Source organism: Amaranthus tricolor, chromosome 15 (assembly GCF_026212465.1).
Source record: "Amaranthus tricolor cultivar Red isolate AtriRed21 chromosome 15, ASM2621246v1, whole genome shotgun sequence".
NCBI classification, from domain to species: Eukaryota; Viridiplantae; Streptophyta; class Magnoliopsida; order Caryophyllales; family Amaranthaceae; genus Amaranthus; species Amaranthus tricolor.
The window spans coordinates 4,752,981-4,780,723 of NC_080061.1; the positions used below are offsets into that span (position 1 = coordinate 4,752,981).

Genomic DNA, 27,743 nt, shown 5'->3' on the forward strand with positions numbered 1-27,743 from the left:
GTACATGTAGGATGCAACATGCAAGTGGAGTTTGATTAACCACATTTCAAGTCAATCTTGAATGCGGAACAACAATAGTCTAAAATATATTGAGTCACAAATCACGACTCAAGGCTCGTGTCGAATAACATATCGAACTTACATGTTGTATACAAATTCTTATCAGGAGTCCGCTGAAATTGAGTGTAAATATTTAAGGGGTAAATAAAAAATTAAAGTAGGAAAACAAAGTTAATTAAATAGATAATTAAAGGTATTTGATTGTTAGAGAGTTAGATTCTAATTTGAGATCAGTAAAAATGGATAAAATATTAATTAGTTATCTCATTTTGGGTATAAATTTACCTTAAAGGAGGATAAAGAATTCTTTTTCTCCAAATGAAGGAAAACCTCCTCCTTTTTTATTCATTTTATTTAGTGTATTCTTATTTTACTTATTTTATTTGCATCTCTAATTACTTAAGTTTCATTAATTTAACTTTTTTACCTTTTAAATATTTACGCACAATTCAACAAGCCATAAAAATCACATTATTATTTAAAAAAAAATTAACATCCAAATGATAACAGTTAACATATTTAGTAGTGACAAAAAGTTATTCTTTTAATTATAAGTTGTCATTTTTATCGTTTGGAAGACCAAATGAAAACCAATAACATGTTCTCCCCTTTTTAATGGTGTTTTGATTACCTCTCCATCCTAATAAGGTAATACCAACATTTTTAGTCACAAAACCCAAAATGTTGAAACCAATTCAAAACGCTAAGGACACCTTTCTTCTTTCCGCCTAAATTTTCTCTCTCATTCGCCAGAACCTCCAAAAAAAACCCTCACGGAATTTTTTTACCAGACTCTCTTTCTTTTCAAATTAGGGTTTCGAAATCTCGCACCAGATCCGCCATTATCTCAACCTTCCATTCGTTATACTCGCATTTGCATGAATCTCATCCGAATTCTAACTCCATCGCCGGTTAGGCCAATTCCTAGTAATCTGTAATCATCGGCGATGTCTTCCAAACCTTCGCGCTCGAATTCTGCTTCTTTTAGCAGATCGGAACCAGTCAAGGATGCACTGGTAATTTTTTTTCATTCTTCTTTTATTAGATTTATCATCAATTATTGTTGGAATTTAGTTTAAATGAACTTGCTGTCTTTTTCCTGTTTTTCTGTTGATTTTCAGATGTCGGACCCTGCGACGGTTAGTGTGATGCCGAAAGAGATTATTAAGGTTATAGATTCGTTGAAGCAACAAGTAGAAGCTCAACGTCAAATTTATATCAAGGTGCATTTTTAATGCAATTAGAAAAATTATATTTTTTGTGCATTGTGAACGAGATTTGATGTGAAATTCTGGAAAAATTTTATCAATAACCTTGTTTATTTATATCATTTGACACTTATGGAAAGTATTACATGATGAATGTATGAATGTATACGCTCTTGTAAAACAATTACATAAATGTGAAACTTTTGAGAAAAAGTATTTTGGTTGATTAGAGGCATTTTCTTTTTACCCCGCATACTTTGAATGATATTTGTGCTCATAGCGTTATGTTTTATTTTTAGAATTCAATCGAGGATAATAGGCAGAAGTTGTCTAGAGTGACTTTAGCGAAGGAACGAAGAAACGTTGTACCATTTGACTTGGAAAAGAATGCAAATTTATTACTTAAACGGCAAAATGGTGCCATTAAAATGCACAATGGTCTTGGAGTTGGTAATAAAAATGATGATGATGATAGCAATGGTTCACATGAAGATTCAGCTGTTCTTTTAGGGGCTTCTGTCCCTGTTAAAAATACGGTTCGAGCTATTAAACTTCCTGAAGTCAAGAGACTTCCGCCATATACAACATGGATATTTTTGGACAGGTGTGTTCATTGGCCTATAATTTGGATGTTACTTTACTTTAATATCAAGTTGCGTTAAGTACATTTTGGTTTTGTTAGCTGTTTTGATTAGGTTAGCTATTCAAACCTATTTTACCCGGATTCTTCATTTCACTTAAGTACCCCTGTGGGATCCTCTACACTCGGACATGTGTACAAGACTTGGGCATTTTATTTTGGACCATAAATATTGTTATTAACCATAATTTAGCTGAGTTGGACACTCGGACACTTACCGTTATGAGTTCCCAAGTCCACGTAACAGAGATTCAAAGATTTCATGATGTTGCTTATAAATGATTATGCAAAATATATGGAAGCTCACATTAGGAATGTTTTGAAAAGCAGTGGAGAAAGGAGACTTGTTATCTTTTATTAGGATATAAATGGATGCCACTGTTCAATATCTTAGCCTCAGTCTTAGTTTGTTTTTTTTATAAAGAATAAAAGTACACCTAAGGGACAAGATGTTCTGTCCATGAAATTACTTACAGAATAACCCCTAGTCTCTTCGATAAATATCTCCCAAAGAAACATCATTCAAAAATCCAAAAGCTTTAATCCAAAGATGCTAGAAAATAATTTTCTCGCACATAATTTCTACTAGTCTCTAAAAATATGACGAGTTTGTTCTAACCAAATTGACAAATGGTAGCCATGTTAAATGTATTCCAAAGCTTATGTAAAGAATTGTTAGGCCGAAAGCCTTAGTCTTAGTTGTGAATTCCATGTGTTAAGTACTTCCTAATTTTTCATTTGGGCTTTTATATGTTTTAAGTTTGTAATTTAGCAGTTCTATCTTTAAATTCTTGGCCTAAATCTTCACTAGCTGGTCTTCACTCTGACCCTTGTAATTTTTTTTTAATTAGAAGTAAACATTTTCTTTGTGTTTCCTCTTCTTCTTGTGTGATTTAGTCCACTAAAAGCCTGAATGTAAGTTAGATTACTTGCTCATTGCTTATTACATTAGCTGTTGCTGATTGGTTTTGATTACAGGCTTTGTTCAAGTACTTTAAAAATATTATATTTGTTGTTGTATAGAAGACTTTAATGAATAATGCTTGAACTACATAGCAAAAGCATTTGATTTAACTATTGGATTGATTGTAATCTCTTAGGTTCAGTATACTTCAATAAACCTTGTACAAGTTTTTATTGATTGAGTTCACATCTTTTTAATTGCCTTATTCCCTATTTACTTGCCTTATTCTCAAGCATATCTTAAGCCAAAAGAACAATTCATGTCACATGTAATAGCTTAGTAATCACATTTTTTTTTCTTGTGGAAGATGAACTGGAACTTTAGAACTTATTGTTTAGTTAAACCTTTGTACAATTTGTTAGTTTAGAATACCACAATTGGTTGTGGATTGTTCATGTTCTCTTTCTATGTGTGAATAGAAGTGGGCAGGGGTTTGGACTTTTTGCCTAGTTCAGTAAGATCAATTGTTAAAAGGGTTTAAATTTCAATGGAGTAGTTTGTGGTAGACACAGAAGGTAGAATCAAAATTGAACTGAATGATTACATTTGAAGGAAGTTATGAACATAGGAGAGAAAAATCTTGCATGTTTTTCATGTGCTCAGTAGTGCAATTTGTTTTGTTAAGTGTGGGAAGCTCTTCAGTAGATTTTTAACTACACGATGTTGTCATGTGCTATAGTTAGGTAAGCATTGATCTGAAATGGAATTATAAAATACATAAAAGACCTCCAATTCACCAAATAGATATTAAGAAAGTGGTTGAGGCCACTTGAGTAGGAGAGAGAAATGAGACATTTATGGTGATTTGGCACCAAACGAAATTATAAGCTATAGGGTAAATAAGTAAAAGTACCTAACCCAAGCTGGAATTGGGTATGAAGGTGACTTAGCCAAAAAGGAAATAAGACTATAAGGGTGAATAGGAGGGAGTAGTACTTTAAACTATGATTTGAAAGATCTCTCCAGATTAAGTTATACATAACTCTCAAGGACCTTGAAAGGCATTCAAACTCATAATATAGTGCTTAATCGTCTGTCTTAGTTTTATAAATTTCTCTTAATAGTCTGCACCACAAAGTGGAATTCTTTTAAGGCCCAAAAACCATATAAAAATTCCAACTCTTCTGTGATTTTGTTTTTCTCAAATTCACATTGCGTTTGGCGTTCTTACTCTTTATAGCTGTTTTTCGCAAAACCGAGACTGTCCGCAATCATGAATTTTTCCATGGTCCAAAAGCCCTGTAATGAATGTAATAAATTAATATATTCAAATAGTTAAACAAAGCTGATAAATTCTGGGTACCGAATCGTACTAGAGTGCTCTAATTCCTTTGTGGTTGCTTTTCTTTCTATAACATTGTCTACTTTGAGGATTTTTTATTGTGCTTTTTTATCTTACAGAAACCAAAGGATGACAGAAGACCAATCTGTGGTAGGTCGAAGGAGAATTTATTATGATCCAACTGGCGGGGAAGCTTTGATTTGCAGTGACAGTGAGGAAGAAGTGATTGAAGAAGAGGAAGACAAGAAGGAATTTGTTCGATCAGAAGATTACATTCTGCGGTTGGTATAAGCAATCTTTTTCAATTATGCCTGTTATTCAATGGGTTTTTTTCGTTGTTTATTTGATGTGGGCATTGTGGACCATAGGCTTATGTTTTTGCACATCGTTTCAATGTATTATCACAGTCCTTCCTGCGACAGACTTCAGCCCCTGCCATTTTATTGCCTGCTGTCCAAATTACACGTCCAATTGTGAAGAGACATTTTCATTAGACTTTCTGCTTAACCTAAAGAAGATGAATATGACCGTTGTCTCTGTTACTTCTCCCTATGTCCCTTTATGAAAATTATTCATGACGGGAACAGGCATACCAGTTTCTTATACATGTATTTGTGCAATGTACAATAAATGATAAGTTTTCTGATATATATATATATATTTTTTTTGCTGAAATGGAATTAACCATGAGTAAATAGTTACATTGTTAGCACATCTTTTAATGAGTTTACAATGTGCGTCATCAGGCAAAATGATGAGTTCTTTTTGTATAAAAATATAATTGAATGCATTTTTTTGTCAATTAAATGGAAACTGATGTAGATACTAGGAATCGTTGAACTTTTCTATAATTTACTACTAAATACTCATATATTTCAAAGTTTGAAAAATGTTTTCTTCTGATACAAATCTCTTACATCTGCATATTTGAGAATGTTTAAAGGAATATTGGTATTAACTTATGAGGTTTCATTTGTTAAACTGCCCTGCATCTTTGCCAGTTCTGTCTATTCCTGTCTGTGCTCTTCCCATAAAATTTTCCAAGTCAAACTGACCTGTCTATTGTTGCTTTCATATGGTATTATTGGTATACATTTTTCAATTTAAGGCATTTGGTTACCTGACAACATAGTGTATAATAAAAGATCTTTATTTATGCTGGATACACTTCTCATGATGTTATATCTAAGAGGCCTTGCACAATGATTAATATATTGGCGGATTCACATTTCTTCTTGGTTAACTTATAAGAATTGTGCTGATTAGATCTCTCCAGCTTTCTGTATCATTCGGTCTCACTGTCGTTTGCCTGTTGCCAGCATGACAGTGCAGCAAGTTGGTTTATCAGATGCAGTTTTGGATTTGCTCGGGCAGTGCTTTTCCAGAAAACCTAGTGATATCAAGGTATGAATGAGATAGAGGAGCCCTTTTCAAGTAGTTGCTATTCATGATTGTGGCTGTTACTGTTACATGCCATCTGATAAACTGGTCAGAGTGTGAACTTCAGTCCAGCTGTTTCCCATTCTTTTTGTGCTTGCTTTACAGAGAAATGAAACACCATCGAACATCTTATACAGGCAAGATATGAAGTTCTTTGTGAGGAAGAGAAGACCAAGGCAGGTCTAATGGATGGGGATACTGTTGAGACTTTAGAAAATTTAAACCCGTATATTGAGAAAGATTTGGAAGGAGCTCTGGATTCTTTTGACAATTTGTTCTGTCGCCGGTGTTATGTAATTACTTTCTTTAACCTTCTATTTTTTAGACTAGTGAAGGCTGCTTTCGTTAACCTAACCTTTTGTTGTTGTTACCTGTATTTGCAGGTTTTTGATTGTAGATTGCATGGATGCTCACAGGATCTCATATTTCCTGTAAGATCTTAGTGTATGGTTGGGTGTTCAATGTATTTTTCATTTTCCTATGGGCTTATGCAGGTCTTTTCTTTACTCTTAAATGATAGACTGAGAAACTGCATCCATGGAGTTCTTCAGAGGAGGCAAATGTACCATGTGGGCCACACTGCTATCGATTGGTATGTCTTCTATTTGGGTAGGAAATATGAGCAAACTGTTCGGATTTGAAATGATAGGTTTCTGATGCTTAGTACTTGACAACAATTTTTTCATGCAGGTCCCCAAATGTGAAGAGAATTCTGCAGCCAACTCTAAAAAATGTGTTGGCTCTGAAGCAAATCTTGGCCCTTTAAATGATGCTTCGTTTGAGGTCTCACCAAGGAAGAAGTCTACTGGATCCTCAAACAAGCGAAAGGGGAAATCTACTCAAAGTGAAAGTGCCTCGTCAAATGCTAGAAATGCATCCGATAGTAGTGATTCGGATGAGAAACTTTCTCAAGATAACACCAGCATTGGCCAGAATAAGAGCAAGTCTGGCGGGAAATCGGGTGCTCGGAAAAGTAGGAACAAGCGTGCTGCTGAAAAAATACTTGTTGCTATACAGAAGAGGCATAAGAAAATGTTGGCTCAAGATGCTGATTCAGCTAGCGCTGGACCTACTTTGTCCAGAGATATCAAACTTCGTTCCCGGACACGGAAAGAAGATGAATTTGCAAGTTCATCTCCACATAAGAAAGGGAATTTGAGTACTAATGAAAGGTCAAAGAAAGGTTCCCTTGCCTTGTGCAGTTCCAAATCCATAAATTGTGGGGGTTCTAGTGATCCTCTAATTATGGCATCAAACAGTCAGTCTACTGGTATTTTGGATTATGTGTCAAGGAAAGAGGAACTTGTAGATGAAAGCCCAGGGAAACGGGAACTAAATAATGATAAATCTTGGAAGGCTCTTGAAAAAGCTCTTTATGAAAAGGGTTTAGAGATATTTGGCAAGAACAGGTAATTCTTATCTTCTGTTTTGTATATTTCTATTTTGGGGTTCTTAAGTATCAACTAATTATGTGTTCATTGAGTTTTAAACTGCGTTTCAGGCTTTTCATTTTCAGAACTGCTTTAGTTGGGCCTAAATAGAAAAGCCATTGAGTGAATGGTTATGGTTTTCGAACTTCTAAACGTAAACTTTTAATCTGTGTGGAAAAATGAGTTCTTTTTGTAAAAATATTAATGCATGTTTATCGTCCACTAATGGAAGCTGATGCAGATACTAGGACCCAATGAACTTGGCTTTAATTTACGACTAGATACTCTTCAATTTTTAAAATTATAAAAATATATTCTTTTGTTGCCATAATGAAGCTGGGAAGGTCTTCATTTACTGGTTAAAGTCTGCTGTAACAGCAGAGAGGTAGCTTAGTCTTATTTAAGTTTCAGCTGGTAGGTTTTAAGTTTAAAAGATTGTTGTTTATTGGTTGATCTTCATTTGAGACTGCAATGGGAAGATTACCGTTATGAGATCATTGATCTTCAATGCTTATCTCGCTTTTTCCCTCGTGCAGTTGTTTGATCTCTAGAAACCTTTTAAATGGATTGAAAACATGTTCAGAGGTCTACCAGTACATGACTCTTTTGAATACTAAGCTATCCGGTCAAATTGGTGAAGATGGAACTAACCTTGACTGCTCTGAAGCTATGGTTAGTTGATGTTTTCTGTTTTTGTTACAATTGGAAGTATTTCTTGTAATATTTTATATTGTATCATTATTTTGGTGCATACTACAAATTTCAGGGCGATGAAGACAGGGGAAGATCAAGATATGTTCGGAGGAGAGGTAGAGTTCGTCGTTTGAAGTACACTTGGAAGTCTACTGGCTATCATTCAATTAGAAAAAGGATTTCAGAGAGGAAAGATCAGCCTTGTCGTCAATATAATCCTTGTGGGTGTGGGACTGCTTGTGGGAAGCAGTGTCCATGCCTTTTAAATGGCACATGCTGTGAAAAATACTGCGGGTTGGTTTCCAGCGTGCTTCATATTTTTTTTTGAGTTCATAGAAGTTTGAATTAGATCTGGTATAGGAAACTGTTCTTTCTTTCTGCCTTAAGGATACTATATAGAGTTACAAATTACTGAATTTTAAAAAATTGTTTTATATGTTCATATACATGCCAAATTTGACAACAGACCATGGAATAAAAGTGAGGCGGTTACATTATATAACAGCCGCTTTATAATGGATTTTTAGCTTACCGAACCGCAGAACCTTGTTATGTAACCTATCAGTTAAAATCATGGACTGAGGGCCATTATAAGCTTTTATTCTATACATTTGCCATTACTATCTTTTTTTTAAGTGTATTAGGTTCTAAAAGTTTTATTTTAAGCTTTAATTTTAATATATGTTGTAGAAAACTTGTTTTACTACGATAGAAGAGTTTTTTTAAAGTTAATCAGTCACGGTGCATTGTTCGCGAAAAAGTCGTAACACCGCGACGTGCTGCTTCGGCAACATCTTGATTTGTGACCGTTACTGCAATCTTGACAATGTCCACACTTATTTTATGTGCAACAGACTTATAATTCTAAACCTTTGTTTAATAAATGGAACTATTTCCCAAACTTGAATTATCATATTGATGGTTTTTTCATCAACTGTTACTTTGCTCCTTTCATATAGGTGTCCTAAGAGCTGCAAAAACAGATTCCGGGGCTGCCACTGTGCTAAAAGTCAGTGCAGAAGTCGTCAATGTCCTTGCTTTGCTGCCGATAGGGAATGTGATCCAGATGTCTGTCGTAATTGTTGGGTTAGGTAAGCATAATAAATTAAATCTACAGGTCCCTGCTGATAAAGTTGCATTAGATTTATCGTGATGAGTAGGAACAATATTGGAGTATCATGCGCAAAATCTGTGGTTTGTCATAAAATTATCTCATCTTCCTTATGGCCCAAACCGCTTTCTCTCTCATCTTCCTTCCCTTATATGGTCTACTCATTCTCCTCTTTTTTCTATCTGCTAAGTCCTAACCATGGTCCCTCACTCCCTCTATCCAAATGAGACTATTTAAAAATTGAATGGAAGGAATGTAGCAAACTTGGGACAGAGGAGTAATAGAATTAAGGCCATGTACATTCAATTTCTTTTACTTTGTCTAGTGAGGAGCCATCAAGTAAAAATACTCTCTACTATTTGAATAATATTCTCATAATAATCTGAATTCTGAAGTTTAAATTATCTACTCAAAAAAGTTTTTTTTTGTTAAAAAATACCTTGGATTATTATGAAAATGTTACTCTAATAAATGTCTTGGAATTGTTATATGATTATAGAATCAATTTTATGTTTCACATGTCCTGTAAGTTACAGTGATTTACTCTAATTGTTGTGGTGGAAATGAAATTCTGCAAGTGTTGTTGACTAAAGAAATTGGCGAAGTGTACATACACATATTCTAATTGCAAAGCATGTATTAGCAAAGAATGGGAATTTACATTAACAGCAGCATTAGACCAAAAGGCACCCTAGTGCCAGGGCCTAGGATGCATTAGTTGAGTCCATGCTAACATTTATTGTCATTTTCACTTTAAATTGCAGTTGTGGTGATGGTACACTTGGTATCCCGAATCAAAGAGGTGACAATTATGGTTGTAGAAATATGAAGCTTTTGCTCAAGCAGCAGCAGCGGGTATATGAAACTTCACTTCCTACTCTTTATTAAGGCTTTTCTTTACTCGATTTACATCTTCATTAAGTTCTAATAAGTTTTTGAATTAACTTAACTAAGGCCAAGACTGAGGATAGGGTTTTTGATGGGTGAAATTATTGGAAAAGAGCTGTAAACAGAAAAGAATATATAAATTTAGAAGCAAGTGAATGGTTGAAATATTGAAAAGATGCCAGATTAGATATGGAATATTTGAAGCAAAAGGATATTAAGTTGCTCAATGTATTGTTCTTTAAACTTAGCTGTATTATATTATATGTATATGCCTTGTGATCTTAAAGTGATGGTAAATTATAAACTAAATTATCAAAAGTCATGTTCTAGACTTGTAGGACTAGCTTTTAATTTCTGGTAGCTTGAGCTTGGAGAAGTTACCTTGTCTAATAGTCTGCATTTGATCCATATTATTCCTTTGACCTATATTACTTTCTATGATTACCTTTGGAATTTGTCAGAGGTTTAGAATTGTGGAGGAGAGAAGCAAGAGATGTTTTGTGATTGTAAAGTAAGAATGTCTGGTTGGTGAGAGAAATAGGGAACAAGATTCTTTAACAAGAAAGTAAGAAATTAATTTAGGATTACTAAATGCAGGTGTGCAACAATTGGGGAAGGAAAGCGTCTTCATAATTATTTGTGGATACTGGATATCCATGGTTTCTGCCTGTTTGTAACTTTTAAGCATGTTCCTTTTCCTATTACCAGGGTTTAGAGTAGCTGTTATAGCATCTGGTCGTTTCATGTAGTTTTTCACCGTTATTTAGTTAGCACTTACCGGCAGGGTATTTTCCTTTCATCAGTGACCTTTATTTGTAATGTTTTCTTACGCTGCCTTATTTGTATGATGCCTATCATCACTTTTCTGAATAAGAAATAACTTCCAAGCTATTATCTTCAGATATTGCTTTTTTGCGGTGACTGTAGCTTTTATATTTTCTTATGCCCGCTGTGACACTATGTTTGCTGTTATTGTACAGGTTCTACTTGGTAGGTCTGATGTTTCTGGGTGGGGAGCTTTTCTTAAGGTGACATTTTTTACAGTTAACTTGAATTCATTTTCTTTTGGGTGGCACATATAAATTTTCTACTTGTTTTTCCAGAATGGTGTTGGAAAACATGAATACCTCGGAGAGTACACTGGGGAGTTAATCTCACATCGGGAAGCTGACAAACGTGGCAAGATATATGATCGTGAAAATTCTTCATTTCTTTTCAATTTAAACGACCAGGTTTGTCATGGAAATGATTAATCATATATTTAGTTTCTTAGTTCTAGATGAAACTTCATTTTGCATATTCTGTCTTAATGAGTTTTGACATTTATTTACTGACTGTGCAGTTTGTTCTTGATGCTTATCGGAAAGGCGACAAGTTGAAATTTGCCAACCACTCCCCTGATCCAAATTGCTATGCAAAGGTATCTCTTGCTTTTTTTTTTATGTATATGAAGAATGCTAATTGTGAATTGCAATTCTCAGGAAAGTAGAGATTTTACTTTTTTTTTTACCAGTCATCCTTTATGGCTTAAAGTGCTTAGTCTTCAATGTATGACTGGATGAATGCTTTTTTCTTTATAAGTTTAGCCTATCTACATGACATCAATCGGATAAATGGAAGTTTTATGTTGCTCATCAGCCTTGTGGGATGATCAGTCCACTATGTTCAGTACATAATCATCCACTAAAGTTTAAGGCCTGTCCTTAATTTAATGTCAAACAGATCTTCATTTTTGGCTTTCCTACATGGAAGTGTGTATTTTTGACTAGTGGAGAGAAAGATCAATATGAATGCTTATTGTGCAGAGAAATTCTTGCTCCATATGGTTGTGGGATGGACAATAGAGAGATTATATCTTTAATTTTTGACTTGTGGGGTTATCTCTCAGTTTAATTACCGAATTCATAAGCGGAGCCAGGGGTGCGGGGCCCCCTCATATTTTGAATTTCCCTTTTATGATAATGGGTATAAGGAACTTTCAGAATTTTGGCCCCTCGAACAACTATAGTTTAGTCCTTTTGTCCACCCTTACCTTAAGTTTTGGCTTCGCCACTGTTACTGATGCATTCCGCCTTTGTTTTGTATCTAGTCTTCATTTTGTATTCACTGGTATGCCAAAATTAATTGATAGTTCCATGTGGTGGCAGGTTATTATGGTTGCTGGTGATCATCGGGTGGGCATATTTGCAAAGGAACGAATAAATGGTGGGGAAGAACTGTTCTACGACTACCGTTATGAGCCTGATCGAGCTCCAGCATGGGCTCGGAAACCTGAGGATGCTGTATCCAAAAAAGATGCCGCAGGACCTTCCAGCGGCCGTGCAAAGAAACTAGCTTAATTCCATCAGTTATGATTTGATTCAAAGAATTCATTTTGTCATTCTTTACAGGTCGAGCATATAATTTATATCGCCAGATAAAATCCTAACTACTGACGACCCTGTGAAGGGGAAAATTTTGAATTCATTTCAAATTCTAACTCAATTGTATTTATGCACATTGCGAAAAGGATGCTGAGTTCGCCTATTTATTTGAATATGTGATTCTTATTGAATCAAGTGAAACATATAGTGATTTACTGTATAGTTATGTATTGTTTGTTATATTATAGTATAGTATAAATGCATCTCATTTTTTTCCTGTGTCAATGGCTACTCTGTCAATTTATTGAGTTATTAATGGCTTTTCTAATTCCACGTGTGAAGCAAGTGTTATTTGTTCTCTTGTTTTTAGGTTACAAAGGAAAATGGCAAATTTTAAAATTTTCATAGATTCGAGAATCTTCAATGGCTCTTTGATAATCTGTAAGAGATTTGTGAAATAAAATTTTGTAGCGTGAATATATGTAGATGAATTGCAAATGTTAATAGTGGTATATTTATACTCCTTTTTTTAGATTTCTCATTTATTATTTTGGGTTGCTGTTGTTTTTATAAGGAATTTTTTTATTTATATTATATATTATATTTTAATTATGCTTATGATTTTTATATATTTTCCTCTAATTTTATTTTAATATTTTAAATTTGGTTATGATTTCCATGTGTTTGACCTAACTTTATTAAAATATGTTTTAATAATTGTCATTTTCTTATTTTTTTCACTAATTTTATTTTAATATTTTTTAAAGTTCATAAAATTTATTATAAAATAATATATTTATCATCCATCTCATTTAAAAAAAATTATCTATTATCTAAAATTTCAATTTTTCTTAATTTATATTTATTTGTGACATTACAGAATTGAGTCGACAATTGCAATGTCACAAATAAACATGTTTAACAAAAACAAACTGGCAAAATGAAGTAGATATTGTTTTTCACATTAAACAATATAAATATAGCAAATTCTCAAAAAGTCTAGCTACATATATAAGTATTTATAAGTCTAATTAATATGTATCATTTTACAGCAAGAAAATAAAAAACATACTTAAAAGTTAAACTAACTTTTATTTGTATCTTTTTTTTCTATTCATCTTTTGACCTTAATTTGTGAGTGTATTTTAATCATTTTGACATTTAATTAGTGTTTCAAAAACTAGTTTTACTTAATAAATGGGGAACATAACTACACAAGTTTATTTGTGTTTAGATGTCCTATCAACTAAAACAAAGTAGGAAAGCAAATGAGATTAATTTATATATTCACATAAAATACTATTATTACAAAATGTGATAATAATAAACACCTTAAAATGAGGGGGTATATATTTATTATATATAGGGCCTATAGTTAGTTATTTCCATATTCGCCTAGCATTTTAAGTTAAATATACCATTATCATTTGCCATTAATTATAGTTCATTGTCAAGATTATTTAAGAGTTGAAGGTTTAAGTCACTCAAATGACTTTTGAATGTTTATGAATACAACCTTTTGTTATAAAATACAAATTAATACAAATTAGTGTTTCAAATGTAAAATATATAGTAATATTGGATCTTTTTAAATTATCTAAATTATCGCATTTTTTTATAATTAACTTTTATAATATATACATAATTCAATAATAAATGATCAAATAACACATTGAATTGCATAAAAAATCAAATATAGTAAGTATAAATAAAAAATAATTATAAATAATTTGATATATATTAATTAATGTATTAGATAGAGGAAAGGACAAATTTGTGCCTTGGTCCTTTTAAGAAATAATTGTAAATGATCAAATAACACACGGAATTGCAAATTTATTGTTTAAGTAGCGAAATAAAATTAAATATTTTAAAGTATTACTTGGTACTTTTAAACTTGTTCTTTAAACCATTTTATTTAAAAGATTTTGGAATTAAGTGAAAACTCTAAAAGATGCAGAGTATCATATCAAAGGATGAAGAAAAGAGACGATCACAGTCGTCACGTGAAAGACCTATACGAAATCGTGTAAAAGGCGCGACTATCACGTGAAATCAAAAGGTATAATCGGATAATTATCATTAAGATTCAAATTCAAGAATAAAAACAATGATCAGAATTGAGATGATGTTGATCAGGTGAGTCTGATCGCTACTTTGATCTTATAATCAAATATTATAATAAATTGTGGTGTTAGACTTCTACAACACAAGCCCCGCATAAAATTATGGAGAGTGACTGCACACCAAACGATGAAATTTCATTCTAAAATAAATTGTTAATAAGAGGAATAGCTCATCAATATGTTAGTCAACCTCATTTTAATTATTTGATATAAAATCACATACTCCCCTCATTTCAATAACTTTGTCTTATTTTATTTGGGCATAAAGTTAAAAAAAGCAGTGCTTCATATAAAATTTTACTTATTTTACTAAATTGTTAATAAAGGACAAAGTAAAGAAGGGTAATATTGTAAAAAAGACCTAATAAATAAGAAAATAAAACAAAACAAGTGGGATGGATAAATAAGAAAATGGACAAAGTCAATGAAATGGACGGAGTTTTGATTTATTTTTCTTACAATTTATGGACATATTTAGTTGCAAAAATAATCCCTGCTTTAATAAGTCTAGATCATTCATCATTTATTTTGATGTAATTGATAAGATATGCATGCATTTAGCACAAGTAATGCAATGCTAGCTGATCAGTTCTATATATATATATATATATATATATATATATATATATATATATATATATATATATATATATATATATATATATATACATACATGTAATATGCTAGCACAATTAAAGTTTTGAAAATAAATATATTATGTCTTTGGTTGCAGGTTATGTCTATTAAAAGGCGATGTGGGATAGCATGTATGAAACATTTCAATTCATGGGTGAATTGCAACACATCCGATCCCACATCCTAAAATGAATGATGGGAAGCTCCTACTTTCTTATAAATAGTCTCATGTGAATTCCAATGGTTTTGCTTAAGTGTTCCCATTGGCTATCTTCTTACTTTAGAAGGTTGGGCTATATGGGCATAGTATAGAATAGTGTGTAGGGAGGTTTGGGTTTCTAGGGTCGGGTGAAAGGTTAGGATTAGGATAGAAGGTATATGTTTAGGTTAGGATAGTGCCTAGGGGAGAGTTACGGTAGGATAGGATAGGGGGCTTAAGGTAGGGTATGATAGGATAAGTAGAGGGTAGGGTAGGATAGGATAGGGGTTTAGGGTAGGGTAGGATAGGATAGGGATTTAGGCTAGGGTAGGATAAAATAGGAGTTTAGGGTAGGATAGGATAGGGGTTTAGGGTACGATAAGATAGGGGTTTAGGGTAGGGTAGGATAGAATAGGGATTTAGGATAGGATAGGATAGGGGTTTAGGGTGGGGTAGGATAGGGTAGGTGTTTAGGGTAGGTTAGGATAGGGGTTTAGGGTAGGGTAGGGTAGGATAGGGGTAATTGTAGGTTAGTGGGGTAGGATAGTAAAAATGTTACACACATGAAAAGTTTTCTCGAGTTTTTGTGTTAATTCTTTTGGTCTTCAATGTTATATTATATTTTATCGATCATTTCACTAAAATTTTTTTTTATTTTCCCCTTATAAAATTAAATTCTTGAAATACTTTATATTTTGGAGTAACATGAGAAGTTGTGATAATTCTATGGAGTGAGAGCAATCAAGTCGCTTAGGGTGCCGAGCAAGCATATAAATCTCAATTCTTTCTAAAGTCGTTTAAAACTGAATCCAACTTAACTCGACTTTAAAGTGAATTTAAAATAATGTAAAAATCAATGTGAATACAAAAACCGATTTTAAAATAATTCAAATTGATCCAATGATGCAAATAAACACCCTCCTTTCTTCATTTATTTCATTAGTTTAACATTTTTTGATGTATATAGTCCTTATATATTTTTAAATATAAAATTAGGTATTAAATAAGTTGATACCTTAATGTGGAGGCTGACTCATGAGTCATGACTTTTTAAAATTAATTTAAAAACATTATATACCACCTTTTTGTCATAATGTTTGCTATATTTTTACATTCTGCCTTGCTCACTCCATAAAATTATCACAACTTCTCATGTTTTGATACTCCAAAATATAAAGTATTTCAAGAATTTAATGTTATAGGAAGGGGAAAATAACGAAAAAATTTTAGTGAAATGATCGATAAAATATAATATCACATTAAAGACCATAAGAAACAAAAACTCGAGAAAATTTCAAAACCATCAATTTAGACCAACACAATTCATGTGTGTAACATTTTTACTATCCTACCCCACCAACCTACAATTACTCCTATCCTACCCCACCTTAAACCCCTATCCTATCCTACCCTAAACCCCTATCCTATCCTATCCTATCCTACCCTACCCTACCCTAAACCCCTATTCTATCCTACCCTAGCCTAAACCCCTACCCTATCCTACCCTAAATCCCTACCCTATCCTACCCCACCCTAAACCCCTACCCACCCTAAACCCCTACCCTAAACCCCTATTTTATCCCACCCTAAACCCCTACCCTATCCTACCCCACCTTAAACCCCTATTCTATCCTACCCTACCCTAAACTCTTATTCTATCCTACCCTACCCTAAACCCCTATTTTATCCTACCCTAGCCTAAACCCCTATCCTATCCTACCCTACCCTAAACCCCTACCCTATCCCAAGCCCCTATCCTATCATACCCTACCTTAAGACTCTATCCTATCCTACCCTAACCTTCCCCTAGGCACTATCCTAACCTAAACACCTTCTATTCTAAGCCCCTACCCTATCCTATCCTACCCTAAGTTAGTCCCCCTCCCTTATGGCTCTAAAGCCTTCTATCCTAATCCTAACCCCTGACCCGACCCTAAAAACCCAAACCTGCCTACACACTATTCTATACTATGCCCATATAGCCCAACCTTCTAAAGTAAGAAGATAGCCAATGGAAACACTTAAGCAAAACCATTGGAATTCACATGAGACTATTTATAAGAAAGTAGGAGCTTCCCATCTTTCATTTTAGGATGTGGGATCGGATGTGTTGCAATTCACCCATGAATTGAAATGTTTCATACATGCTATCCCACATCGCCTTTTAATAGACATAACCTGCAACAAGTAGTCGATCATTCCACGTCAAAGACTTGTTATCCCCAGCAATAAGAGAGTAATTTGCATATCCATTGAAGTAGTTTTCAATTTCTTTTGTTGATGATGGGCAACATTTTAGTCTTTCTTCAGAGGAAGTGCAAAAAATTGCTTCGAAGCATTCAGCAACTTTTCCAACAATGAGCTCGCCATCCCATGATTTATAACCTCATCAATTAGAAAAAAAATAAATAACATCAACAAATCAATTAGAAGAATTTTCACGATCATATATCTTGCCATGTTTGTCAGCTTCCCGATGTGAGATTAACTCCCCAGTGTACTCTCCGAGGTATTCATGTTTTCCAACACCATTCTGGAAAAACAAGTAGAAAATTTATATGTGCCACCCAAAAGAAAATGAATTCAAGTTAACTGTAAAAAATGTCACCTTAAGAAAAGCTCCCCACCCAGAAACATCAGACCTACCAAGTAGAACCTGTACAATAACAGCAAACATAGTGTCACAGCGGGCATAAGAAAATATAAAAGCTACAGTCACCGCAAAAAAGCAATATCTGAAGATAATAGCTTGGAAGTTATTTCTTATTCAGAAAGGTGATGATAGGCATCATACAAATAAGGCAGCGTAAGAAAACATTACAAATAAAGGTCACTGATGAAAGGAAAATACCCTGCCGGTAAGTGCTAACTAAATAACGGTGAAAAACAACATGAAACGACCAGATGCTATAACAGCTACTCTAAACCCTGGTAATAGGAAAAGGAACATGCTTAAAAGTTACAAACAGGCAGAAACCATGGATATCCAGTATCCACAAATAATTATGAAGACGCTTTCCTTCCCCAATTGTTGCACACTTGCATTTAGTAATCCTAAATTAATTTCTTACTTTCTTGTTAAAGAATCTTGTTCCCTATTTCTCTCACCAACCAGACATTCTTACTTTACAATCACAAAACATCTCTTGCTTCTCTCCTCCACAATTCTAAACCTCTGACAAATTCCAAAGGTAATCATAGAAAGTAATATAGGTCAAAGGAATAATATGGATCAAATGCAGACTATTAGACAAGGTAACTTCTCCAAGCTCAAGCTACCAGAAATTAAAAGCTAGTCCTACAAGTCTAGAACATGACTTCTGATAATTTAGTTTATAATTTACCATCACTTTAAGATCACAAGGCATATACATATAATATAATACAGCTAAGTTTAAAGAACAATACATTGAGCAACTTAATATCCTTTTGCTTCAAATATTCCATATCTAATCTGGCATCTTTTCAATATTTCAACCATTCACTTGCTTCTAAATTTATATATTCTTTTCTGTTTACAGCTCTTTTCCAATAATTTCACCCATCAAAAACCCTATCCTCAGTCTTGGCTTTAGTTAAGTTAATTCAAAAACTTATTAGAACTTAATGAAGATGTAAATCGAGTAAAGAAAAGCCTTAATAAAGAGTAGGAAGTGAAGTTTCATATACCCGCTGCTGCTGCTTGAGCAAAAGCTTCATATTTCTACAACCATAATTGTCACCTCTTTGATTCGGGATACCAAGTGTACCATCACCACAACTGCAATTTAAAGTGAAAATGACAATAAATGTTAGCATGGACTCAACTAATGCATCCTAGGCCCTGGCACTAGGGTGCCTTTTGGTCTAATGCTGCTGTTAATGTAAATTCCCATTCTTTGCTAATACATGCTTTGCAATTAGAATATGTGTATGTACACTTCGCCAATTTCTTTAGTCAACAACACTTGCAGAATTTCATTTCCACCACAACAATTAGAGTAAATCACTGTAACTTACAGGACATGTGAAACATAAAATTGATTCTATAATCATATAACAATTCCAAGACATTTATTAGAGTAACATTTTCATAATAATCCAAGGTATTTTTTAACAAAAAAAAACTTTTTTGAGTAGATAATTTAAACTTCAGAATTCAGATTATTATGAGAATATTATTCAAATAGTAGAGAGTATTTTTACTTGATGGCTCCTCACTAGACAAAGTAAAAGAAATTGAATGTACATGGCCTTAATTCTATTACTCCTCTGTCCCAAGTTTGCTACATTCCTTCCATTCAATTTTTAAATAGTCTCATTTGGATAGAGGGAGTGAGGGACCATGGTTAGGACTTAGCAGATAGAAAAAAGAGGAGAATGAGTAGACCATATAAGGGAAGGAAGATGAGAGAGAAAGCGGTTTGGGCCATATACAGCGGCCCAAAACCAGATAAGAAAATATGGAAAATTAAGCGGGAAGACCAAATATGAAATTGTTTCAGTTGACCCTTAACAACATATATTGCTTCGCACATAAAAAAATGCTAGCCTTTAAGTATACAGGAAACCAAAATCCATAAAATAAATTGATTAGAACACCCAAAAAAACCTAGAAGAGAAATAAAGAAGAAAAAAGAAGAGAGAAAATTATGTGGTGAATGCATGCATCAAATGGCATCCAAGTCTAAGACAAAAGGGCAACCAGCTTTCTTAGCACATAGCTAAACATCTACGGGAAAATCATACAAAGTCATCGGTTACCAAAAGTTGATTCACCATCTATTCACAAGTATTTGCAAGACATGTAAGAATCGCACAAAAAATTGAGAAACAACAAGCCAAACTATTCTTTAAAATTTTCAAGTGAAGTATCTCATGAGTTGTGATTTGTGAAAGAAAGCAAAATTATTTTGCTGAGATAATTTTATGACAAACCACAGATTTTGCGCATGATACTCCAATATTGTTCCTACTCATCACGATAAATCTAATGCAACTTTATCAGCAGGGACCTGTAGATTTAATTTATTATGCTTACCTAACCCAACAATTACGACAGACATCTGGATCACATTCCCTATCGGCAGCAAAGCAAGGACATTGACGACTTCTGCACTGACTTTTAGCACAGTGGCAGCCCCGGAATCTGTTTTTGCAGCTCTTAGGACACCTATATGAAAGGAGCAAAGTAACAGTTGATGAAAAAACCATCAATATGATAATTCAAGTTTGGGAAATAGTTCCATTTATTAAACAAAGGTTTAGAATTATAAGTCTGTTGCACATAAAATAAGTGTGGACATTGTCAAGATTGCAGTAACGGTCACAAATCAAGATGTTGCCGAAGCAGCACGTCGCGGTGTTACGACTTTTTCGCGAACAATGCACCGTGACTGATTAACTTTAAAAAAACTCTTCTATCGTAGTAAAACAAGTTTTCTACAACATATATTAAAATTAAAGCTTAAAATAAAACTTTTAGAACCTAATACACTTAAAAAAAAGATAGTAATGGCAAATGTATAGAATAAAAGCTTATAATGGCCCTCAGTCCATGATTTTAACTGATAGGTTACATAACAAGGTTCTGCGGTTCGGTAAGCTAAAAATCCATTATAAAGCGGCTGTTATGTAATGTAACCGCCTCACTTTTATTCCATGGTCTGTTGTCAAATTTGGCATGTATATGAACATATAAAACAATTTTTTAAAATTCAGTAATTTGTAACTCTATATAGTATCCTTAAGGCAGAAAGAAAGAACAGTTTCCTATACCAGATCTAATTCAAACTTCTATGAACTCAAAAAAAAATATGAAGCACGCTGGAAACCAACCCGCAGTATTTTTCACAGCATGTGCCATTTAAAAGGCATGGACACTGCTTCCCACAAGCAGTCCCACACCCACAAGGATTATATTGACGACAAGGCTGATCTTTCCTCTCTGAAATCCTTTTTCTAATTGAATGATAGCCAGTAGACTTCCAAGTGTACTTCAAACGACGAACTCTACCTCTCCTCCGAACATATCTTGATCTTCCCCTGTCTTCATCGCCCTGAAATTTGTAGTATGCACCAAAATAATGATACAATATAAAATATTACAAGAAATACTTCCAATTGTAACAAAAACAGAAAACATCAACTAACCATAGCTTCAGAGCAGTCAAGGTTAGTTCCATCTTCACCAATTTGACCGGATAGCTTAGTATTCAAAAGAGTCATGTACTGGTAGACCTCTGAACATGTTTTCAATCCATTTAAAAGGTTTCTAGAGATCAAACAACTGCACGAGGGAAAAAGCGAGATAAGCATTGAAGATCAATGATCTCATAACGGTAATCTTCCCATTGCAGTCTCAAATGAAGATCAACCAATAAACAACAATCTTTTAAACTTAAAACCTACCAGCTGAAACTTAAATAAGACTAAGCTACCTCTCTGCTGTTACAGCAGACTTTAACCAGTAAATGAAGACCTTCCCAGCTTCATTATGGCAACAAAAGAATATATTTTTATAATTTTAAAAATTGAAGAGTATTCAGTCGTAAATTAAAGCCAAGTTCATTGGGTCCTAGTATCTGCATCAGCTTCCATTAGTGGACGATAAACATGCATTAATATTTTTACAAAAAGAACTCATTTTTCCACACAGATTAAAAGTTTACGTTTAGAAGTTCGAAAACCATAACCATTCACTCAATGGCTTTTCTATTTAGGCCCAACTAAAGCAGTTCTGAAAATGAAAAGCCTGAAACGCAGTTTAAAACTCAATGAACACATAACTAGTTGATACTTAAGAACCCCAAAATAGAAATATACAAAACAGAAGATAAGAATTACCTGTTCTTGCCAAATATCTCTAAACCCTTTTCATAAAGAGCTTTTTCAAGAGCCTTCCAAGATTTATCATTATTTAGTTCCCGTTTCCCTGGGCTTTCATCTACAAGTTCCTCTTTCCTTGACACATAATCCAAAATACCAGTAGACTGACTGTTTGATGCCATAATTAGAGGATCACTAGAACCCCCACAATTTATGGATTTGGAACTGCACAAGGCAAGGGAACCTTTCTTTGACCTTTCATTAGTACTCAAATTCCCTTTCTTATGTGGAGATGAACTTGCAAATTCATCTTCTTTCCGTGTCCGGGAACGAAGTTTGATATCTCTGGACAAAGTAGGTCCAGCGCTAGCTGAATCAGCATCTTGAGCCAACATTTTCTTATGCCTCTTCTGAATAGCAACAAGTATTTTTTCAGCAGCACGCTTGTTCCTACTTTTCCGAGCACCCGATTTCCCGCCAGACTTGCTCTTATTCTGGCCAATGCTGGTGTTATCTTGAGAAAGTTTCTCATCCGAATCACTACTATCGGATGCATTTCTAGCATTTGACGAGGCACTTTCACTTTGAGTAGATTTCCCCTTTCGCTTGTTTGCGGATCCAGTAGACTTCTTCCTTGGTTTAAGTATCTAAGTATTTGGTTTAGTCTACGGTCTAAATGGCCTAATATGTTTTTTTTAAATTACAGTTTCCGATCCGATCTAGGTTTTAAAAATTTTAGACCAGACCGGACCGAAAAACCATAATAAATTCTGGTCTGGTGTAAACCGTGTGACTCAAACTCAGACTCAAGTTCAAATCCACAACCAAAGTCTTATACTTCATATTTGAATTCAAACCTATCGATTTTAATGGGTTTAGGATTTTAAAAGTGTACCTAATGACTTATAGATGGATTGTATTTAATCATTTATATTTTACCTTTTTTTTAACATGGTTGGATCATAAATTAAGTTTAAGAAAAGTTTGAGTCGAATCTAAGTTAAATAAATAGTCAAAAGCACCAATATAGACAGAGTGAATGATAATCATTTTCCATAACACAAAAGTCATGACTCATGAGTCGGCCGCCACATTAAGAAGTTATCAACTTATTTAATACCTAATTTTATATTTATATAAAGTCATTGAAAAATATATAAGGACTATATACATCAAAAAATGTTAAACTAAGGATATTTTCAAGGTTAAGTAAACAAACAATGTCAATAAATTAGGTGAAGGAACATTTGAGAATTTGTTAAAATTGTTGATAGGGAGCTCAACTAATGAAATAAATGAAGAAAGGAGGGTGTTTATTTGCATCATTGGATCAATTTGAATTATTTTAAAATCGGTTCTTGTATTCACATTGATTTTTACATTATTTTAAATTCACTTTAAAGTCGAGTTAAGTTGGATTCAATTTTAAACATCTCTAGAAAGAATTGAGATTTATATGCTTGCTCGGCACCCCTGAGCGACTTGATTGCTCACTCAAGTTTATGATGTTGTTTACGCCTTGCTCACTCCATAGAATTATCACAACTTCTCATGTTTTGATACTCCAAAATATAAAGTATTTCAAGAATTTAATTTTATGGGAAGGGGAAAATAACGAAAAAATTTTAGTGAAATGATCGATAAAATATAATATCACATTGAAGACCATAAGAATTAACACAAAAACTCGAGAAAATTTCAAAACCATTAATTTAGACCAACACAATTCATGTGTGTAACATTTTTACTATCCTACCCCACTAACCTACAACTACCCCTATCCTACCCTATCCTAAACCCCTATCCTATCCTATCCTACCCTAAACCCCTATCCTATCCTACCCCACCCTAAACCCCTACCCTATCCTACCCCACCCTAAACCCCTATTCTATCCTACCCTACCCTAAACCCCTATCCTATCCTACCCTAAACCCTTATTCTATCCTACCCTAGCCTAAACCCCTATCCTATCCTGCAACATGATATCCCACATCGCCTTTTAATAGACATAACCTGCAACATTGTGTAGATGATATCACTTGAATTTTCTAATGAAACAAAGGGAGTCTTTTTTTTTTTGTTTTTTTTTTTTTGATTTGAAATGATGAAATGATGAAACAAGGGAGTTTGATTTGGTTTATAATAAAATTGTGTAAAGGTAATGTATTAACGGTTGTCAAAATTACTTATTATCTTTTTAAATAAATTTTAATTAATACTCCCTCCGATTTTTATGAATTAGTCTCATTTTCTTATTTGGCAAAACCTTTGAATTAATCCCATTTCTATTTTTGCAATCCTTTTTTACTTAAATACCCTTAGTTCACACAAGTAATTACGAATATACCCCCATATACCTTACTTACCCAACTACCCTTCACTACTTATCCTTCACTACTTACCCTTTACTATTTACCCTTTTTAATGGACCCCACACAATCCTTAATATCCGTGCCCAAGCAAATGGGACTAATTCATAAGATCGGAGGGAGTAATATTTAATTTATTTTATGATAAATTTTAAAATTTTAAAATACTAAGAAAATACATATGTTACAACAAAATTTAAGATTGAAATTGATTATTAATATGAAACAAGTAATATTATTGATGCTCCCTTAATTAGGTTGCAATGTTGCATCATATTACATGTATATATATATATAGAACTGATCAGCTAGCATTGCATTACTTGTGCTAAATGCATGCATATCTTATCAATTACATCAAAATAAATGATGAATGATCTAGACTTATTAAAGCAGGGATTTTTTTTGCAACTAAATATGTCCATAAATTGTTAGAAAAATAAATCAAAACTCCGTCCACTTCATTGACTTTGTCCATTTTCTTATTTGTCCATCCCACTTGTTTTGTTTTATTTTCTTATTTATTAGGTCTTTTTTACAATATTACCCTTCTTTACTTTGTTCTTTATTAACAATTTAGTAAAATAAGTAAAATTTTATATGAAGCACTACTTTTTTTAACTTTATGCCCAAATAAAATAAGACAAAGTTATTGAAATGAGGAGAGTATGTGATTTTAGATCAAATAATTAAAATGAGGTTGACTAACATATTGATGAGCTATTCCTCTTATTAACAATTTGTTTTAGAATGAAACTTAATCATTTGGTGTGCAGTCACTCTCCATAATTTTATGCGGATCTTGTGTTGTAGAAGTCTAAGACCACAATTTATTATAATATTTGATTATAAGATCAAAGTAGCGATCAGACTCACCTGATCAACATCATCTCAATTCTGATCATTGTTTTTATTCTTGAATTTGAATCTTAATGATAATTATCCGATTATACCTTTTGATTTCACGTGATAGCCGCCTTTTACACGATTTCGTATAGGTCTTTCACGTGACGACTGTGATCGTCCCTTTTCTTCATCCTTTGATATGATACTCTGCATCTTTTAGAGTTTTCATTTAATTCCAAAATCTTTTAAATAAAATGGTTTAAAGAACAAGTTTAAATGTTGAACAGTTTACATTTATTTAAATTTAATTTGCATTATGGGCTTTGTTTAAGTTTGGCCCAATTAATTGATTGTTCATGTATACTCTTCCTGAATATATGAAAGACTTAGGAAAAACCCTAAATTTGTCATGGTATCAGATGGCCTTTAAAATATTTAATTAAAATATAATATATAATATAAATAAAAAAATTCCTTATAAAAACAACAATAAAGCAACCCAAAATAATAAATGAGAAATCTAAAAAAAGGAGTATAAATATACCATTATTAACATTTGCAATTCATCTACATATATTCACGCTACAAAATTTTATTTCACAAATCTCTTACAGATTATCAAAGAGCCATTGAAGATTCTCGAATCTATGAAAATTTTAAAATTTGCCATTTTTCTTTGTAACCTAAAAACAAGAGAACAAATAACACTTGCTTCACACGTGGAATTAGAAAAGCCATTAAAAACTCAATAAATTGACAGAGTAGCCATTGACACAGGAAAAAAATGAGATGCATTTATACTATAATATAACAAACAATACATAACTATACAGTAAATCACTATATGTTTCACTTGATTCAATAAGAATCACATATTCAAATAAATAGGCGAACTCAGCATCCTTTTCGCAATGTGCATAAATACAATTGAGTTAGAATTTGAAATGAATTCAAAATTTTCCCCTTCACAGGGTCGTCAGTAGTTAGGATTTTATCTGGCGATATAAATTATATGCTCGACCTGTAAAGAATGACAAAATGAATTCTTTGAATCAAATCATAACTGATGGAATTAAGCTAGTTTCTTTGCACGGCCGCTGGAAGGTCCTGCGGCATCTTTTTTGGATACAGCATCCTCAGGTTTCCGAGCCCATGCTGGAGCTCGATCAGGCTCATAACGGTAGTCGTAGAACAGTTCTTCCCCACCATTTATTCGTTCCTTCGCAAATATGCCCACTCGGTGATCACCAGCAACCATAATAACCTGCCACCACATGGAAGTATCAATTAATTTTGGCATACCAGTGAATACAAAATGAAGACTAGATACAAAACAAAGGCGGAATGCATCAGTAACAGTGGCGAAGCCAAAACTTAAGGTAAGGGTGGACAAAAGGACTAAACTATAGTTGTTCGAGGGGCCAAAATTCTGAAAGTTCCTTATACCCATTATCATAAAAGGGAAATTCAAAATATGAGAGGGTCTGTGGACGACCCCCGCACCCCTGGCTCCGCTTATGAATTCGGTAATTAAACTGAGAGATAACCCCACAAGTCAAAAATTACAGATATAATCTCTCTATTGTCCATCCCACAACCATATGGAGCAAGAATTTCTCTGCACAATAAGCATTCATATTGATCTTTCTCTCCACTAGTCAAAAATACACACTTCCATGTAGGAAAGCCAAAAATGAAGACATGTTTGACATTAAATTAAGGACAGGCCTTAAACTTTAGTGGATGATTATGTACTGAGCATAGTGGACTGATCTTCCCACAAGGCTGATGAGCAACATAAAACTTCCATTTATCCGATTGATGTCATGTAGATAGGCTAAACTTATAAAGAAAAAAGCATTCATCCAGTCATACATTGAAGACTAAGCACTTTAAGCCATAAAGGATGACTGGTAAAAAAAAGAAGTAAAATCTCTACTTTCCTGAGAATTGCAATTCACAATTAAGAAGCTATCCTACCCTACCCTACCCTAAACCCCTATCCTAACCTACCCTAAACCCCTATCCTAACCTACCCTAAACACGATCAGGTAAAAGTGCTGTAATAGTTGATCCATCAGTATGTGAATGAATGTCGTAAACACGATCAGGAGATGAACAGCGAGGATACATTGCAAATCTTTTGCGATAACTTCTCCATCCATTTGATTTAAGAAGCTATTTTCATCTAATCGTATAGACTTCGCCATCGCTTTTAAGAGAACATCAAACATCATTTTTAGCTTCAAACTATATTCCTTTACCAATTCTCTGCATCAATAATTGATTACCAGTATTTCATTTTTAGACAATAACATTACATTAGTATAAATCTCTATATTTTGGGGCTAACACTAAAATAAAATCAAATGATGTTCATAATAATTAAAAAATTATACTTAAAGAGGTTTGAGCTTAGGTCAGCATTTGACATAACAAATTTTAACCAACACATGCATATTGTAATATCTTTTAAGTATACCATTTTATATATAAGTAAAATATTGTCAGTTGGCATTATTGAATGACATTGGATACACCTCTATTGTATTACTTTACAAAAATAAATTATGTTTAGCCTTCAGTACTTGAAAACGTACAATAATAACTTTAATTTCACTCATTCTTTAAAAATAAATTCAATCTAGTAAATTTTAAGTCAACAATTAAATAGATAGAT

At 33.3% G+C, this 27,743-nt stretch overlaps 2 protein-coding genes across 2 annotated transcripts; one reads left to right on the top strand and one right to left on the bottom strand.

Annotated features, from left to right (window-relative positions):
• The first annotated feature begins 650 nt into the window (after nucleotides 1-650).
• On the top strand, nucleotides 651-12,364 carry LOC130801259 (histone-lysine N-methyltransferase CLF). The gene is made up of 17 exons (XM_057665065.1): nucleotides 651-1,076; nucleotides 1,182-1,283; nucleotides 1,568-1,872; nucleotides 4,274-4,435; nucleotides 5,474-5,558; nucleotides 5,732-5,887; nucleotides 5,978-6,025; nucleotides 6,115-6,186; nucleotides 6,285-7,003; nucleotides 7,561-7,696; nucleotides 7,791-8,011; nucleotides 8,677-8,808; nucleotides 9,593-9,683; nucleotides 10,697-10,744; nucleotides 10,820-10,948; nucleotides 11,059-11,136; nucleotides 11,864-12,364. Exons 1-17 carry the CDS (start codon nucleotides 1,008-1,010, stop codon nucleotides 12,053-12,055), a joined length of 2,745 nt encoding a protein of 914 aa, XP_057521048.1. The 5' UTR covers nucleotides 651-1,007; the 3' UTR covers nucleotides 12,056-12,364.
• A 5,098-nt stretch (nucleotides 12,365-17,462) lies between these two features.
• On the bottom strand, nucleotides 17,463-25,276 carry LOC130800953 (histone-lysine N-methyltransferase CLF-like). Its single transcript, XM_057664697.1, has 9 exons — nucleotides 25,171-25,276; nucleotides 22,607-22,704; nucleotides 21,866-22,494; nucleotides 21,173-21,308; nucleotides 20,858-21,078; nucleotides 20,061-20,192; nucleotides 18,710-18,800; nucleotides 17,649-17,696; nucleotides 17,463-17,573 (listed from the first exon to the last, which is right to left on the bottom strand). The coding sequence occupies exons 1-9, from the start codon at nucleotides 25,274-25,276 to the stop codon at nucleotides 17,463-17,465; spliced, it is 1,572 nt and encodes a 523-aa protein (XP_057520680.1).
• Nucleotides 25,277-27,743: the final 2,467 nt, after the last annotated feature.

Bases quoted from the DNA above. Each gene is read 5' to 3' on its own strand.
- LOC130801259 (XM_057665065.1), top strand. From the start codon at position 1,008: ATGTCTTCCAAACCTTCGCGCTCGAATTCTGCTTCTTTTAGCAGATCG. The intron at 1,873-4,273 runs GTGTGTTCATTG...TTTATCTTACAG, and splicing joins ACATGGATATTTTTGGACAG to AAACCAAAGGATGACAGAAG. The intron at 4,436-5,473 runs GTTGGTATAAGC...GCCTGTTGCCAG, and splicing joins TCAGAAGATTACATTCTGCG to CATGACAGTGCAGCAAGTTG.
- LOC130800953 (XM_057664697.1), bottom strand. From the start codon at position 25,276: ATGCAGAGTATCATATCAAAGGATGAAGAAAAGGGACGATCACAGTCG. The intron at 18,801-20,060 runs GTAAGCATAATA...TTTAAATTGCAG, and splicing joins TGTCGTAATTGTTGGGTTAG to TTGTGGTGATGGTACACTTG. The intron at 17,574-17,648 runs GTGACATTTTTT...TTGTTTTTCCAG, and splicing joins GGTGGGGAGCTTTTCTTAAG to AATGGTGTTGGAAAACATGA.